At 43.0% G+C, this 16,782-nt stretch overlaps 1 protein-coding gene and 1 long non-coding RNA gene across 2 annotated transcripts; one reads left to right on the top strand and one right to left on the bottom strand.

Annotated features, from left to right (window-relative positions):
- Positions 1 to 305: 305 nt before the first annotated feature.
- On the bottom strand, positions 306 to 1,734 carry LOC115408775 (uncharacterized). Its single transcript, XR_003933796.1, has 4 exons — positions 1,628 to 1,734; positions 1,126 to 1,157; positions 969 to 1,038; positions 306 to 738 (listed from the first exon to the last, which is right to left on the bottom strand). It is a non-coding gene; the product is annotated as an uncharacterized LOC115408775 (long non-coding RNA).
- Positions 1,735 to 7,099: 5,365 nt separating this feature from the next.
- wdr13 (WD repeat domain 13) lies at positions 7,100 to 15,625 on the top strand. The gene is made up of 10 exons (XM_030118102.1): positions 7,100 to 7,157; positions 8,941 to 9,028; positions 9,169 to 9,400; positions 9,827 to 9,936; positions 10,195 to 10,325; positions 10,398 to 10,705; positions 12,781 to 12,961; positions 13,097 to 13,238; positions 13,866 to 13,984; positions 14,915 to 15,625. The coding sequence occupies exons 2-10, from the start codon at positions 8,988 to 8,990 to the stop codon at positions 15,097 to 15,099; spliced, it is 1,449 nt and encodes a 482-aa protein (XP_029973962.1). The 5' UTR covers positions 7,100 to 7,157; positions 8,941 to 8,987; the 3' UTR covers positions 15,100 to 15,625.
- The last annotated feature ends 1,157 nt before the right edge of the window (positions 15,626 to 16,782 follow it).

Below are 16,782 nucleotides of genomic sequence, written 5' to 3'. Positions count from 1 at the left end.
GTGATTTGTTTCATGTTTTCCAGTCACATTTACATGTTACAGTTGTCACTGTAAAGTGTCTCTGTGTGTGTGGAGTTTGCATGTTCCCTGTCAGCGTGTTTTCCTCTCATCGTCCACACACACACGCCGCTTCCTCTCTGCATTCTGCACCGCTCGCTTTGAGCTGAACCCCCCCCCTGCAGTTTGAAATCTCGCTTCACATGGCCGAACACACCCGGTGCAGTCCGCCTCGCAGGGAGCCGGTCTGGCCCGCTTCGGACCGGCCGGGTAAAAATAGAAGTCAAAGATGTGCACTGCGGTAAGAAATAGTTGTTTTATTTGAGTCAGTATTTACAAAAAGTCGAGTTTTGACAATCCGGCGGTGTTAGCGGGAGTTTGGAAAGGACTGCAGAATCTTTTCTTCGGAGTCAGGTCCGGTGTCTATTTCTGACAGTGTGGGGGACTGAACCGGGCTGAGGAAGAGGGAGGCAAGAACAGAGGTTGAACAACAGATGGTGATGGATGGAGACCAGGTTCATTTTCTGCCTCTGCGAGAGGTGAGCAGATGCTGTATTGCAAGGCCACAACAGCAGCAGCAGCACAGTGTGTGCAGGCTCTGAGGGAGGGGTAGAGGAGGAGGAGCACTCAGCCTTGTCTGCCCCGAGGACCCCCGTGTTTACGACGGCAGGACCCCAGCAGTGTCTCCAAAGCCATCTTCACGAACGCCTGGAAGTTATTGCTTCTCTCCCTTCGGCTGTCCTGCGAGGGGAGAAAATACAGACAGATACCTTCACTGGGGACACAGCAATCACAGCGCCTCATTTCCACCCCCCCCCCACCGGTGCCTCACACGGGGGGATTCTCCCGGTGATGTCCCAAACCACACAGGGCCGACATCAATTCTGCACCGATACGCCGCACAGAACTGAGTCACCGGGGTCAAATGACACGTGGGACGCCAAGAAACTTGAGTTTATATAAATGCTTACCTCCTTGCTTCTTGTTATCATCTCCTTTCTGATCACCTTTCTTCGGCTGCTCTTTAGGACTCTGAGGTTGCTGCGAATGTAAAGCAAATATCAGAAAACTGAAGCTTCTAAAAGATAGATGAGAGTGAGTTTTGTTCTTCTGTCTCATTTTTCCTACCTTGGTAGCTGACTTCTTGTCCGATTTATTACCTGAAAACAGTGGAAAGATTCAGATTTATGCCAAGCTTTTTCAAAAATAGGGTTAGAATTTCAGTGAATTTCTGTCCCTAAAGAACTGCACTGAAAATGCCTTATAGGGGTGATTGTCAAACCTCGAGGTTACTTATTCAGAGCTTTAAATGAAATGCATCACACAATTTCAATAGTACAACTGTATTTATAAAATAATTCAACATATAAAGCTACTGGCATTAGTTTCACTACTTTCTTCTTCACTGTCAGACTCTGTGTGAGCAACCCTGATGTGATATAAACTAACATTTCAAAGATTATTGGAGACAGTTGACAGTGCAGCATCCCGGTGGATACAGTGGTGTACTTTAGATCCTGTTATCCAGGTTTTTAGTTTGTTTAATTTACAACTTTATTAAACACCTTCTCACATGATGAATTCAACAGAAACATTTGCTACAGATTACTTTCCGCCTCCTGTTACTCACCTTTCGTTCCAGGCATTTTGGCTGTGCTCCAGAGCAGATGCTGTTTTTTGGTGAGAATGCAGTGTTTAATGTGGTGTTCGACTCGGTCATTTATGGCCCGTGCTCGTGAATGGCTCTGTCACTGGGGCCCCTTCGAGAAAGAGCGCCATGAACAAGCAAAGAGCCCCGTCAGCTGAGCAGCACGCCCCACAGCTCTGCAGGTCTTTGCTGAGCCAGGCGAAACCTCCGAGCTGACCTTGTAATACTGCCATTGTGAACCCACTGGAACTGTGCGTTCACCTATTGTGCATGACAAGACAGTGTTTTCATACAGTTACAGTGGAGTTGATAGTGTATTTGATCTTCTTTTTTTTTTTTTCTTTTTACATTATACTTCAATCGGGGATTTCCCGTTTTTAGTGGGGATCGGTGTAGAAGATCGGTTTTTACCCTCGGAGACCCAGAACAGAGGCGTTTGTTGTTACATATGACTACGCCGTATTGGTCTTCAGCACTGTCAGCACTTCAGGACTGGAGAGTTTTGGCAGGGATCATTAAGTGATACTCAGATTTGCCACCCTGTGCATTCTTCATTGTGTGGACTGGTGAAATATTGCAGATATTAATCAATTGAGTATTCTGCCCCTGGAGGACTCCTGTGATCCCCGAGGACACCGCAAGCAAATAGAAAAAGATACTTTTACTTTTGGTCTGTTCTTCTGAGTACAAAAACAGAGGTGAGGTAGAGCAAGGCTGAGCGAATGAGAGAAATCAACAGCCTTCTTTAAATAGAAAACCATGAACAAAAGTATGATGTGACCTCAGGTCTGGAAAATAGATCCCTCCAAACATCTTTAGTTCTGAAGCGTTTTGAACCTTCAGTGTTGAAAGAGAGGCGGAAGAAAGCAAGACCAACAAACAGTTTGTTCCTCTCATGCAAAGTGAATTTTTGATTGATTAACATTAAAAATGTGTGTGACTTCATATGCCTTTTAGAACAAAACAAAGTGACTGTTCAAATCATCCCCACAAGTTTGAATAATGATAATAATCAGTTTTTTTAGACTTTATTTATATACAACCTCTCTTTCACAAAATGGTGCTCAAAGTTCATTCACATTACACTACTAACAGCATCGAACAATAAAAAACAACAAAAACAACTTGTTTCATTCATATATATATATATTAATGATATATATATATATATATATATATATATATATATATATATATATATATATATATATATATATATATATATATATATATATATATATCATAAGAATGATAGTTTAACAAAAAATGTCTCATATTTAAATCTTACATTTTTGGAAAATGTAAAACTAATAATGAAGTAAAAATAAAAAATGGGGTGTACAGAGATAGGAAAGGTTAATCAAAACACATTTTTGAGTAATGATATTTGACAAAATTTGCAGGAAGGCTCAAATGAAATATGTTGTAAACAAAATATCCAGAAGCACCTCAGTCGTGGCCAAAGCGAAAAATATGTTTAATCAAAAATTCACTGCACTGTCTTTGTAAGCCACTGCTGCTGCCTCTCTGAACTGGAGGAATGGGGAAATGCATATACAGGCTCAGTAGAAAGACTTTTTTTATCTTGCAAAAAAAAGAGCAATAAGAATTGTCCTCAGTGTTGGCTATCAGGAAAACACCAATCCACTTTTGCAATATGCAAACTACAACCTTGAAATTTGCTACAAACATGAACAAAATTGTTTAATGAAAGAAATAGTCACAGTGGTCAGAGAAACAACTTGAATCTGACAAAAGTAATAATAAAAAAAAATCTATGAAATTTAACTAATGAAAGTCAGACATTGCTTTTTAACCCTACTTCAACAGAATTATTTAAAAAAAAAAAAAAACTCAAGAAACCGGCCTGGACAAAAATGATGGTACCCCTAGAGAAGACTGAAAATGATGTGACCAAAGGGACTTGTCAATCCCAGGTGTGTCCACTAATTAGCATCACAGGTGTCTCCAATCTTGTAATCAGTCAGTGGCTCATATATAGGGCGACAGGTGGCCTCTGTGCTTTTTGGTGAAATGAAGTGTACCACACTCAGCATGGATCAGAGGGAAATAGAAAATCGAAAGGAAAATTATAGACAAGCATGTTAAAGGTGAAGGCTGTAAGACCATCTCCAAGCAGTTTGATGTTCCTGTGGCTACAGTAGCACACACTCAGAAATTCAAGATTCATGAGACTGTAGCCAACCTTCCTGGACGCGGCCGCAGGAGGAAAAGTGGTGACAAATCAAAGAGACGGATAATAGGAATGGTAACAAAAGAGCCCAGAAAAACTTAAAGGTGAACTTCAAGCTCAAGGAACATCAGTGTCAGATCGCACCATTCGTCATTGTTTGAACCAAAGTGGACTTCATGGACGACACCATTGTTAAAAACAAATCATAAAAAGGCAAGACTGGAATTGGCCAAACTACATGTTGACATGGTCTCAGTCGCAGGTCATGGGTCTTGCAACAGGACAACGACCCAAAACATACAGCAAAAAACACCCAAGAATGGCTAAGAAGAAAACACTGGACTATTCTCAAGTGACCCAAATCCTATCGGGCACCTTTGGAAGGAGCTGAAACATGTAATAATAATAATAATAATACATTTTATTTGTAATGCGCTTTACATTTCAAAAGAAATCTCAAAGTGCTACAGAACAAGATTAAAAACAATTCTCAAGGCAGAAATACAAAGATCAGAAAAAAAAATATTAAACATAACATATTAAACATATTAAAACTTCAAGTCACTATGATGGAGAAGACAGTGGATCTAATAGGCCTTTTGAAACAATAAAGTCTTTAGGCCTTTTTTAAAGGTTTCCACACTTAGTGGGGCCCTCAGTGTCTCAGGGAGAGCACTCCACAGCCGAGGGGCCACTGCCTGGAAGGCCCTGTCTCCCATGGTGGAGAGTTTAGTCCTGGGTTGTTGGAGGCAGTAGGTGGAGGAGGAGCGGAGACTTCGTGTGGCGGTATGGGGTGTAAGTAGTTGGCGGAGGTAGGACGGGGCAGTTCCATGTAGGCACTGGTGAGTGAGGAGGCAGACTTTGTAGTGGATTCTGTATTTGATTGGCAGCCAGTGGAGAGTTTTGAGTATCGGCGTGATATGATCGAATTTGCGCCTCCTCGTCAAGGTCCGGGCAGCCCAGTTCTGAATGTGCTGCAGCTTTTGCAGATTCTTGCCAGGGATCCCGACGAGGAGGGCATTGCAGTAATCCAACCTGGAGGTGATGAAGGCATGGACCAGCCTCTCAGCGTCTGGTTGGGAGAGGGAGGGGCGGAGTTTGGCGATGTTTTTGAGGTGGAAGAAAGAGATTTTACAGAGGTGGTTTATGTGGGTTTCAAGAGTGAGCTGAGGGTCAAAGATGACTCCAAGATTTTTAACAGAGGATGACAGGGAAATGTTGTGACCAAAAATGGGAATACTGCTGAGGGGGAGGGACCGAGTTTGATGTGTGGTACCAACCAAGATGGCTTCTGTTTTGTTGCTGTTTAATTGAAGAAAGTTTTCAGACATCCATGCCCTTATCTCCTCCAGGCAAACACAGAGAGCTGGTGGTAGAGCTGAGGGGAGTGCAGAGTCCATTTTTATGTATAATTGAGTGTCGTCGGCGTAGCAGTGAAATGAGACATTATGTTTTTGAATGATATGACCAAGGGGAAGCATGTATATGGAAAAGAGGGTTGGACCGAGAACTGAACCTTGTGGTACACCACAGCTTACAGAATGGGGGAAAGACTTGGATTTGCCGAGTTGCACATATTCTATTCTGTCCGTGAGGTAGGATTGGAACCATTTGAAAGTGGTTCCAGTGATACCAATCACTGATTGGAGGCGATGGAGCAGAATGGCGTGATCAACGGTATCGAAGGCAGCTGACAAGTCCAGTAACAGGAGGAGGGATGGTGAGCCCTGGTCCGCAGCCATGAGTAGATCGTTCATGACGCGGACCAGAGCTGTCTCTGTGCTGTGTGCAGATCGGAAACCAGATTGAAATTTTTCATATAAGTGATGGCTATGAAGATGGGAATGTAGTTGGGCTGCAACCACCTTTTCTAGTACTTTGGAGAGGAAAGGTAAATTTGAAATAGGCCTGTAGTGAGCAAGGATTTCGGGGTCGAGAGAGGGCTTTTTCAGATGTTGTCTGGAAAAGGCACCAGGAGCAGTTTGCTCATGAGGAGTGGCCAAAATACCTGCTGAAAGGTGTAGAAGTCTCATTGACAGTTAAAGGAATTGTTTGATTGCAGTGATTGCCTCAAAAGGTTGTGCAACTAAATATTAAGTTAAAGGTACCATCATTTTTGTCCAGGCCTGTTTCATGAGTTAATTTTTTTTTTTTTTTAATAATTCTGTTTAAGCATGGTTGAGAAGCAATGCCTGATTTTCACTAGTTACATTTCATAGAATTTTTATTTATTACTACTTTTGTCAGATTCAAGTTGTTTCTCTGACCACTGTGAATTTTTCTTCCATTAAACGAAGGGTATGAACAATTTTGTCCATGTGTGTAACCTTGTGGATTTCAAAAACCTTCAAATGATGTATAAAGCAAAAAATAAGTTATTGATTAGTAATATCTGGAAAAAGTTTTGTAAGTTTGTGCCAAAGTAGGAGGTTACTTTGTAGGGGAAAAGTTAAATTTGAAAGTTCACGAAGTGCAGACACCTTTAAAAATATTCTGCATTACTAACTGTGGAACGACCCGTGTGAGGAAAAAAAAATATCAAACATAAATCATCTTAGTGAGAAATACAAAGAATTGATTCTTTTGGGTACATTATTCATTTTAAGGGGTTGTTCAGTAGAAAATGTTGGTCACATGGAACATTTTAAACGTGTTAATGTTGAACTGTATGAATGTGATGTGATATCACAGTTGCCAGATATGTGAGTGAATATAAGCTGTAAGGATGCATGGGCACTTGTGGGGTTGGAGTAAACTTCTTCTTCTTCTTCTTCTTTTTTTTTTTTTTGCTTCTTCCAACTCATTTCTATTGATGTGTAATTTGGATTTATGTTGTTTTGTTATTTTGTTTTATTCATTTAAATGCCTTTTGTCTTTTTCCCTTATATTCAACTTTCAAATGAAATCAAAGGTAGTGCTTGTTGGTACAGTGGTGTAATTTATTCAGTCTTGTTCATTCTAGGTGGAGTTTGCATGTTTATCACTTTTCTGCTAAAATGCGCAAACATACTTATTTGATTGATCACTGATGCTGAGCTTCTGATGTGTGTTTTCTACTGATACTACTGGAGCGCCGACACACACACACACACACACCAAAACACTGCTACATACATCTGAAAAGGGTGTATTTGCGCCTTAAAATATCACGGTGTATCTACGTATATGTTGCATACTAATCCAACTGAAGGTTTAATCGTGTCATTAAACGTAAACATGATAAACAGGAATGTGTATCCGGACTCGTGCAGCTGCACGTCAGTCACGTGACCTGACGGAGGAGGGGAGAACAGCAGCGATGGAGAGAAGCTAAGGAAGGTGAGCCGCTTTCCTCCACAATTCTCGGTGTTTCATCGTTATATCTTTACATTACACATTTTATGCGCTGTGCACTACTGCTAACTGACGGAGTATCTGTTTGCTCGGATGTATAAACGCACAAGAGTCGTTTATTAGAGGAAAACGCAGATGATGTTGTGGCTAACTTGCTAATTTCTAGCTAACGTTAGCTCTGTCAGAAAGGCTCGTCAGCTTTCGGTTTTGCAGGAAACAAACCCAATAATGTTCATTTCACTGGTTTTAGTTGATAGCTTCAGTTGCCTTCCAGAGATATTTACCGATGTTGAGAGTATTGTACATTTACATTCAATGAATAAGGTGTCATTTCATGTAGTGCTTTTCCAAATTGCACCATCACTGGATTTAGAGCTCAATATGAGGATGTGAGTAAACTTATCATAATGAGACAAATCTGGTTCGTCTTTATCCTTATACAGAGTACAGGTGTGAATGTTAGGGGAACCCCCTGCTTTATTATGACTAGGGTAATTCATAGACATACAGGTTTATTTAGACTATATTGCAGATGATACTGAGCTGTACTTTTCCTGCAATAACTCACAACATGCCCAGTCCAAACCTGCGTTACCATATTATTAAATGTGAGACAGCATGCTCCAATGCAACCACAGACACATCAGAGGTCCAGGTTCATCACAGCTGGATATCAGCTCCACTGGGTTGACTTGCACGTCTTCCAACAACTGTGTCAAATCAGGTCGACATGGTAAACCGGTTACTCTGACATGTTTATTCTCGTCATGGGAGATGGCCACGTTTCAGCTCTTTGATTTTACATGCAATCATTAAAAACTGCCTCTCACATATTCACCACATATTTTTCAGTAACCATTGAACATGTCCAGAGTTGTCCTGTGGTTGTATTGTTGCTGGTTTAACAGCTGCATAAGGTGTATAATCACTTATGATCAATATCTGTCTGAATACCATTTCCCTACCTGCCCTTCCTGTCTGATTATTGCACAGTTGTGTCAAATATTACCCCTTCCTGTAAAGAAACCTCAGTGTTACATTAGACAGCTCATCCCATGTGTTTAGAGTGCAACTCTTTTTACTGCATGATGAAATCCACCCTGATGGAGCTCTCGTTAGCATCTGTTTGATTGTGACTGAGCTCCTGTGTTTGAATAGGTGTGACAAGTAATTCATAAGAACCAAGGTGCAATCAGGTTGTTTTGTTTTTTTTAACAACACATAGGCTGACAGACTTGCAAGTGCAAAATCACACATTGAAGACAGGAACTAATTTGTGATTGTTTGCAAGTCAGTGCTGTCAGCTGACTGCCAGCTAAAGTTTTAAGGTTTTTTTTTATATATATATATATATTAGTAGAACATCAAAACAACAAACTTCTCAATTCAGTAGAGAAGGTAATGGATCAATACTGACAGACAATCCCATTCTAATTAAATTTAGTTTTACGTTTGGTTTTATCATGTGCTTGAGGCTTGGCTGTGACACTCCACTGGCAGTTTATTGAAATGCAGTCTGAGATTTTGATTTTAACATTTTTTTGTTGTAGCACATAAAAAGTATGTTGTTATATATATCTAAGGAGATCAGAGTTACCACTTATTTCTCCTTTTGCTGAACATCTGTTTAGTGTGCTTTTTTTCCAGTGTGACTTTTGTATTGCCTTTAGGTTTTGACATGGGTAATTCTCATTTCTTTGTTTTGACATTGGATCAAACGATATATAAGTCGTAGTCAAAGTAAGATTATTCTAGTTTGTTTTGACAGGACTCTGCCCAGGGAGTTGGTTCCTCTTTACCCAGAGTGCTTGTGGAATGGCAGCAGTTTGGCAGCAGGTTTTGGCCGTGGACGCAAGGTGAGACTTCAGCTCTAAGACTGTAAAACTGATGCATAAGATGTTCATAAATATTACAATGCAGAGCTAATTTCTAAGTTTATATTTCACCTTCTCTTCCCGCCCCCCCCCCCCCCCCCCCCCCCCCCCCCTCCTTTCAGGTACAATGCTTACCGCACGCCTACGTTCCCACAGTTCCGAACTCAGTACATCCGCCGACGCAGCCAACTGCTCAGAGAGAACGCCAAGTGTGGCTTTGAGCCGGGGCTGCGCAGGCAGTACCTGAGGCTGCGCAGCCAGCTGCTGGCCCTGCGCTACGGGCCCCTGTCTGAGCAGAGCAGCTTCAGGGCCAGCAGTGTGCGCAGCTCCCGCACCACACTGGACCGCATGGAGGTCAGACCCAAAGAAACAGACAGGATCGGGACGGGGGGGAGGGGGAGTAGAGGAGATGTATTGATAATAGGCGGGGGTGTGTTTACTGATTGGGAAAGGAAGATTGTAAAAATATCCAAGAGCTGGAAAGAAAATATAGGATGCAGCTTATAATAGCCATCTGGAAAGCTCAGTGTTGGTTCTCGTCAGTCAGCAGCGAAGCCAAGCAGCGCTTTGGTCGCCTGGTCATATTAATGCTGAGCAGCTTGGTTGAAGCGGCTTGCATTTCCTACATATGTGGGCAGCATTACTGACTTAAAGATGCGTGGTAAATTCAGGAGTTTTTCAGACATCGTTGTTGATTATTTTCTTTGCTTTCATGAATCCCGCCATTGCTCGCACTCACTCCTGTGAGGTTCTCTCTCCCCTCCCTCTCCTCCCTGGCAGGACTTTGACGAGGACCCCCGTGCCCAAGGGGCTCGTGGTCACCGCCGGTCTGTCAGCAGAGGCTCCTACCAGCTGCAGGCCCAGATGAACAGAGCCGTCTACGATGAGAGGTATTCAGACTCGTCCCGAACACGCACCCCCAGTTTGACTCCAGCATCTTGCGTCGTTGCTTTGAGCCATTCAGTTCTTTCTGAATTATTTCTCCTTTAAGCTGTTGGCTTTCGTGAGATTTACTATCCTTGATTCTGCTCTGTGAGCACTGAGTAATGATGAGATCCCCCATATTGAGTTGTCAGCTGCGGGCGAGGCTTGTGAGGTGTGTTGTATCGATTATATGCTTACATGGTGGCTTTTATTTCTGACCACAGGCCTCCGGGCAGCTTGGTGCCCACCTCAGTGGCAGAGGCCAGCCGTGCCATGGCGGGAGATACCACCTTGAGTGAAAATTACGCTTTTGCTGGCATGCACCACATATTTGACCAGCATGTTGACTCTGCAGGTGAATAAAGATCTTTATTTTGTTGCGCTTGGAACGAACGCGCATTTAAATATCTCCCCCTCCTTCTTTAAGTTCCCCGTTTGCAGTTCGCCAACGACGACAAGCACCTCCTGGCCTGCTGCTCACTGGACGGCACCCTGTCCATCATGATGCTGTCGCCGCCTCCCGCCAGCGTGAAGGTGACCCTGAAAGGTCACGCGGGTCCCGTCACCGACTTCGCCTGGTCTCTGAGCAACGACGTCATCGTGTCGACGTCGCTGGACGGGACGCTGCGCATCTGGAACACCGAGGACGGCCGCTGCATCCGAGAAGTGAGAGACCCGGAGTCCAGCGAGCTGCTGTGCTGCACCTTCCAGCCCATGAACAACAATCTGACCGTGGTGAGTCGCCCGGACAGCGAGCTGTCGTTTCTGCTTTCCATTAGTTAACTGTACGTTGTTAATAATTCTTCACAATATACTGCAAATTTATCATGATCATAAAATCTACATTTGTATTATATATTAGAAAGCCAAAGTGCATTGAATGATGTTTCCATGCTCTTCGTGTTCATGCTTGGCATTTCAACATATTCGGCCAATCGTAACGGAGTCCCTGTGTTGACACTGGGTCGTATTTCACATCATTATTTCACATTACATCATTTCTGGTTACAACAGGCCAGATGTCAAAAACAAAACTCGAGAAAAAATGATTAAAAACACAAAGTCAGGCGGGAAATGCAGACACGCATCTGATTAATAAGAAACACACTCAGACCCAAGAGGAGAGAAACCACAAAGAAATTCTGTGTCTTTCAATTGAATATTTATCATATGTATCATATTTAACTAATATCAAGCAGCCCTTTATTATAGTAAATATGAATTATTTCACTGTAACACATTTAAAATCTGATCAATTCAACAGAAATAAACTAAAAACAAGTAAAAAGGCTTTTTTTTATTTTGCAGGCTTACCTGGGAAGGTGACATTGAATCAGTTTGTTTTCATTAAGATTCTAAAATCAGCAGCATGGCTGATGAATTTCCGAGGACGTGGAAGCTGTTCATCAGTTTTATGGCTAAAACTGCAAAAGCTCAGTCGGATCAAGATGAAATCGTGAACCTAGCAATAATAGTTTAAGCTGGTAATCTAATATCCAGGATGAGAGAAGAGCTTCTCACATGTCTAGATATGAAAATGAATAAAAATGAAGTCTTTAAACATGTCGTCATGATTAGAACTCTAAAAGACATGGATCGATGTAATGCTTCATGTTTTATCTCTGAAAATGCGCTTTATTGTCTGACAGTGTGATAGTTTTTTTATTAGCAGATATTAAAAGGTATTTATTTTTTAATGTAGTGAAAACACGATCCTGTATATTTCAACAAATTCTGTTCGGTTTGACTTTTATCTCCTGGACAGCAGGGAGCAGCAGCTCTAACACTTCTTGTTCATTTCGCAGTGAATTAGTCATCGTTCAGATTTTCATTCTAAGAAATATGAATAATATTTGAAAAACTTCAGCAGCCTTTCAACAGATCTTCTTGCAGTCGTGTTGTTGACTGGACGAAGCTTCTTAGAATCTCATGGATAATTAGATGTTATTTTGCGGAGGCTTTTCCTCCAGAAGGTGCTGCGGATTCAGCAGCAGAAGAAATCTGAGGGTCGGGAGAGTTTGAGTCTTTTTCAAGCATCATTTTTTGTGTAGAGGAGAAGAAATAATTGGAGGATGCATCAGTTATTTATTTTTATTAAGACAAACGTTTTTAGGACCGCATTTATTGTAAGTGTGAAGGAGACTCATTACACAAAAAACTGAACTCTAATCTCAGGAGAGGAGATCCTACCTCCTCAATAATACCTATTTTATTAGTAGCCTTTTTTTAATGCAAAATGTGACTTTTTTTTAATTTTGTTTATCGGAACTGCTTCGAGGTTTGAGTCAATTTTTCATTAAAAATGAAGTAAATGTTCCTCTCTGAGCTGCGTTTCATGGAAAAACCTGAAGACATCATTAACGTCAGCAGCCTTCTCTCCATCTTTCAAGATCCAAAAACACCGTCAAATAAAAGCTCCTCGTCACACAATTTATCTTATTGGAAATCTTTTTTATTCTAAGAGGGCGAGTGGTATTGAAGGTAATGGTATCTCAGTATCTGCCTGTCATCACTCTCTAAATAATCATTTGGGGTTTTTTTTCTACGTGCATACATTTGTGAAAACAGCTCAGGAAGAAATGTCAGCTTTCCGAGGAGAAACAAAAGCAGTAAGTGTCCGGGATGATTGCCGCTTGATGACAATTACTCCGAGCTGCTGCACACCTCATTAGACCCAACATGAAAGAGAGAGAGATTTCTGGTTTTTTTTCAGCAGCCAGAAACACGACAGCCCCTGCGTCTCTCAGTCAGCCTGTCGGCACCGCCGAGTGGAAATAATGAAGGTCGTCTCTCCCGCCTCTGTGTTCCAGGTGGGGAACAGCAAGCACCACCTGCAGGTGGTGAACATCTCCACCGGGAAGAAGGTGAAGGGGGGCTCCAGTAAGCTGACGGGCCGCGTGCTGTCGCTCTCCTTTGACGCTCCGGGGAGGATCCTCTGGGCCGGGGACGACAGGGGGAGCATCTTCTCCTTCCTCTTCGACATGGCCACGGGTACACCCCCGATATCTCCGTTTGAGATAACCTACATATCGGTTTCTCCCTGATTAGCGTCTCGGTTGGAGAGGGAAGCCGGTCGGCGTGTCTCCGTCGGGCCCCGCTGACTCTCCCTCCCCCTCTCGCCGACAGGGAAGCTAACCAAAGCCAAGCGCCTGGTGGTGAGCGAGGGCAGCTCCATCTGCAGCATATCTGCTCGGTCGTGGATCAGCCGAGAGGCCAGGGACCCCTCCCTGCTGGTCAACGCCTGCGTCAATAAGCTGCTGCTGTACAGGTCAGTCGCCATTTACAAACGCACAGCTTCCTGCGCAGCCCGACTTCTGCTATTTTACACTTCCATGCTCGTTTTTAGATCATTTGTCATTGAGCGGTCAGATTGGTGCTCGTCAGTGACGTGCACAGAAAGGCCCACTTCCAGCGTCACCAGGAAGCTCGCCAGGTTCAGAAATGGATTTGGTAGCTCGACTAATCCAAGTTTGTTATGTTTCTTTTTGCGTTTCGTCCAAACTTGTAATGCTGAAAGGATAAAGTCTCCTCCTTCAGGAAGAGGCGGGCACGGAAAAGCTGTGCATCCGTCCGTCCAGCCTTTCAAGTATTTTAAGGTCAATAAATATGTTTAAGAGAAACTCTGTCTCAGAGATCAACCAGCAAAATGTTTTTTTTTTTTTGTAATGACAATAATTTTCATAGTATTTTTTTGCACATGCACGAGAAGATGAGTAACAACCGAGGACTCCACCACGCTTCTGCTCACTGTTTTTAATTTAACAAGACCTCTCCAGCAAACTGTACATTTACTTGCGCGCTCGTCACGGAATACACTTGTGTTTCCAGCGAGTCATTCTCGTATAAACGGAACGATCTTTCAGTCTGATTTCTTCTCCCGCGTTGTCTGCGGCAGGGTGGTGGATAATGAAGGAACACTTCAGCTGAAGAGAAGCTTCCCCATCCAGCACGGCTCCCAGCTCGTTCACAGCATCTTCTGCCCCCTCATGTCCTTCAGACAGGGAGCCTGTGTGGGTAAGTCGTCCCTCGGCGTTCCCGCTGCGGTCTCCCAGTCTTCCCGCTGTTAGATTTGAATAGAAAATTAGACCACAGCTTATTGCCCGCTGCAGGCTGTGGAGGACTGGAAAAACACGGAGAAAAAAAAAAAACATATGGATTTAGCCTAAAGGCAGGGGAAGGGAAAAAAAAAAACATAATAGCAATTAGCTAACTTATCTCCCCTATACAGCCAACCTGAGAGCAGTATTATCATCATGAACGCTGACACAGTTTGACCTCAGACTGTGTCCTCGCCTGACATTTCTTTAATCTATTTCCTCTCAGTTAACAGTTCAGGTTATGTTTTTCAGCGCCTGTCAGTGTTTTAATTATCAGGTTTTGTGTCTTCAATTAACAGAAGTGTCTCAGTCATAAAAACACCCGGAGAGTCTGGGAAGGGGGGGCTGTCAGACTGTGCAGTTTGCTTCTGTCTCAGACACGTACGCTGATAACAGTGAGAGAAACACAGTTAACTCTGTGGTTGTCAGCCCAGAGGAATGGCCTTGGATCGTACCCCGAGTCCACTGATTGACTGTTTAAAGCTTTAGTGGCTCACAGCAGGATCCAGACCTCGTGAGCAGTTCAGGGGTGGAAATATTAGAAGTTGCATTTGTTTTCCACCTACCCGTCTTCTATACCGATCTGTTGAACTGTGGTTCAACGATGGCTTGAGGTGATGCCAGCTGACGGTCGGTGACATCAGGGAGCGCTGTCGACAGGTCGTCAGTCAAACGCAGAGTGACACACAGTCACAAACGCTCACATTCACACCTACATTCAGTGGAGAGGCACCAATTAATCTTCAGCACATGTCTGTGTTGAAATACCAGAGGAGAACCCAGAGAGGAATCCACATGGGCAAAGGGAGAACATGCAAACCTCTCCTTTCTGTCTTTTTGGCCCCAGTGACCGGCAGCGAGGACGCCTGCGTCTACTTCTTCGACGTGGAACGCAACACCAAGGCGATCGTGAACAAGCTGCAGGGCCACGGCGGGCCGGTCCTGGACGTGAGCTTCAACTGCGACGAGAGCCTGCTGGCGTCCGCCGACTCCACCGGCATGGTCATCATCTGGAGACGGGAGCAGAAGTGACCGGTCCGCGAAGAAACTTGCTTCCATCCGCCGCGTTTGAGAAAAAAAAAAAAAAGAAAAAGAAAAATGGCCGCTGCTCTTCCTTAAAACCGTCCAATAACACGTCTGTTGATCTTTCACCGGAATGTCGGAGGCTGCGTCAGATGTTTAATGTAAAGATACTCGAGTGCAATCTGGTCGAACACCATGCTGTGTAGGTGGCGGGTAGGTTTTAGAAATTCAACAGAGAGAGCGGTGGGGTGCGAGTGGTGTGTGTTTCAGTACTGCAGATCTCAATAAAGACGGAAAGAAAGAGAGAGAGAGAGGAAGAGAAAGAGAGCACTACAACCATGCATGTGTCATGGCTTACCTCCAACCTGTGTGGATGTGACTGAATCCATGTGAAGAGGATGCAACATAATCTTCCAGAAAAAGAAGAAGAAGAAAAAAGAAAAAGAAACGGTTGTATCACACTGACGGTCCCTCTGGCGTAGATCTAGCTCACTATTTATGTAACTGTTATTCAAGCAGTGTAATCAAGTGTAGTGGAACCGCCTTGTTTGCTTTCAGTCGCCGTTTTGACATCTTGTGCATGAAAACTGCTGTCGGACGGCAGGCAGATCAAATCGATCACCGCAAAAAAAAAGATAAGCGCGCGTCTCTAAGTGTGTGTTTGTGCCTATCTGTGTGTGTGGGTGTGCGTATGCGCGTGTGTGTGTGTTTCATTCACGCTGGTTGCAGATTCATATAATTTATTTAACATATACATAATAAACTGCTGTAATTGTCGCTCGTCTTTGTGTCCTTTTTCTGTGTGTGTGTGAGAAACAGTAGGATTTTATAAAAATGGAAATACTCTGAGTAGTAGGGTGGTCAAGCCTACAGTGTGGGAGTGTGTTAGTCATTGTGTGGGTCTTTGAGATCTACACAGGATTCCCCCTACATGAATGATTCAGTGGTGTGTGTGTGTGTGTGTGTGTGTGTGTGTGTGGTGTGTGTGTGTGTGTGTGTGTGTGTGAAAAACACACGGGACAATAAATCCATAGTGTGATCTGAGATTATCCCGCTTGGTCTCTCCATGTAAATCCTCCTTCCGTCGTCTTGACCGACTTTAAATCAAGTCTGGATCACCGGCTGGAACCAATTTCACACTAAAACCTACAAATGAATATTAAATTTGGGCCCAAAATACCGTTAATATTTTTAGCAATGTGCTTTTTCAGGGCAGAGAACATTGTGCACAGTTAAAATGCACTTTTAAAATATTTTGTGTGGATTTGTCAATCTACCTCAATTATATATAATCACACTTTTAATTTTTTTGAAAAGGCACATTATGATGAACAAGAGGGAACAGCTGAATTTGTTGCTCACCTGTGAGCAATTAATTTTCCCAAGAGGGCAACAACAAAACCTGGATCTTCCATCCAGCTCGAGAGGATTAGATTATTAAAATCACTGTGCTTCATGGATTTGATTATTCCTGCTTTGCATCAGTTGCGTTCTTGTGTTTCTTTGTGTGTTTTCACTCAAAATAGTGATTCACATAGTAATATTTAATAATAAATGACTGGAGGAAGCCCACGACCATTAAATAGGCACAGCAGAGAAAAATAGAGAAAAAAAAGTTGTATTACATAAATCATTTACTGCAATTTTGAAATGATTCATAATTTTTCATGAAGTCCTGCGGGCGGGTCAGGG

The sequence above is a fragment of the Salarias fasciatus genome, chromosome 20, assembly GCF_902148845.1.
Source record: "Salarias fasciatus chromosome 20, fSalaFa1.1, whole genome shotgun sequence".
Lineage (NCBI taxonomy): Eukaryota > Metazoa > Chordata > Actinopteri > Blenniiformes > Blenniidae > Salarias > Salarias fasciatus.
Note: the sequence above shows the minus strand (reverse complement) of the source record. Positions and strands in the feature narration are given on the sequence as shown.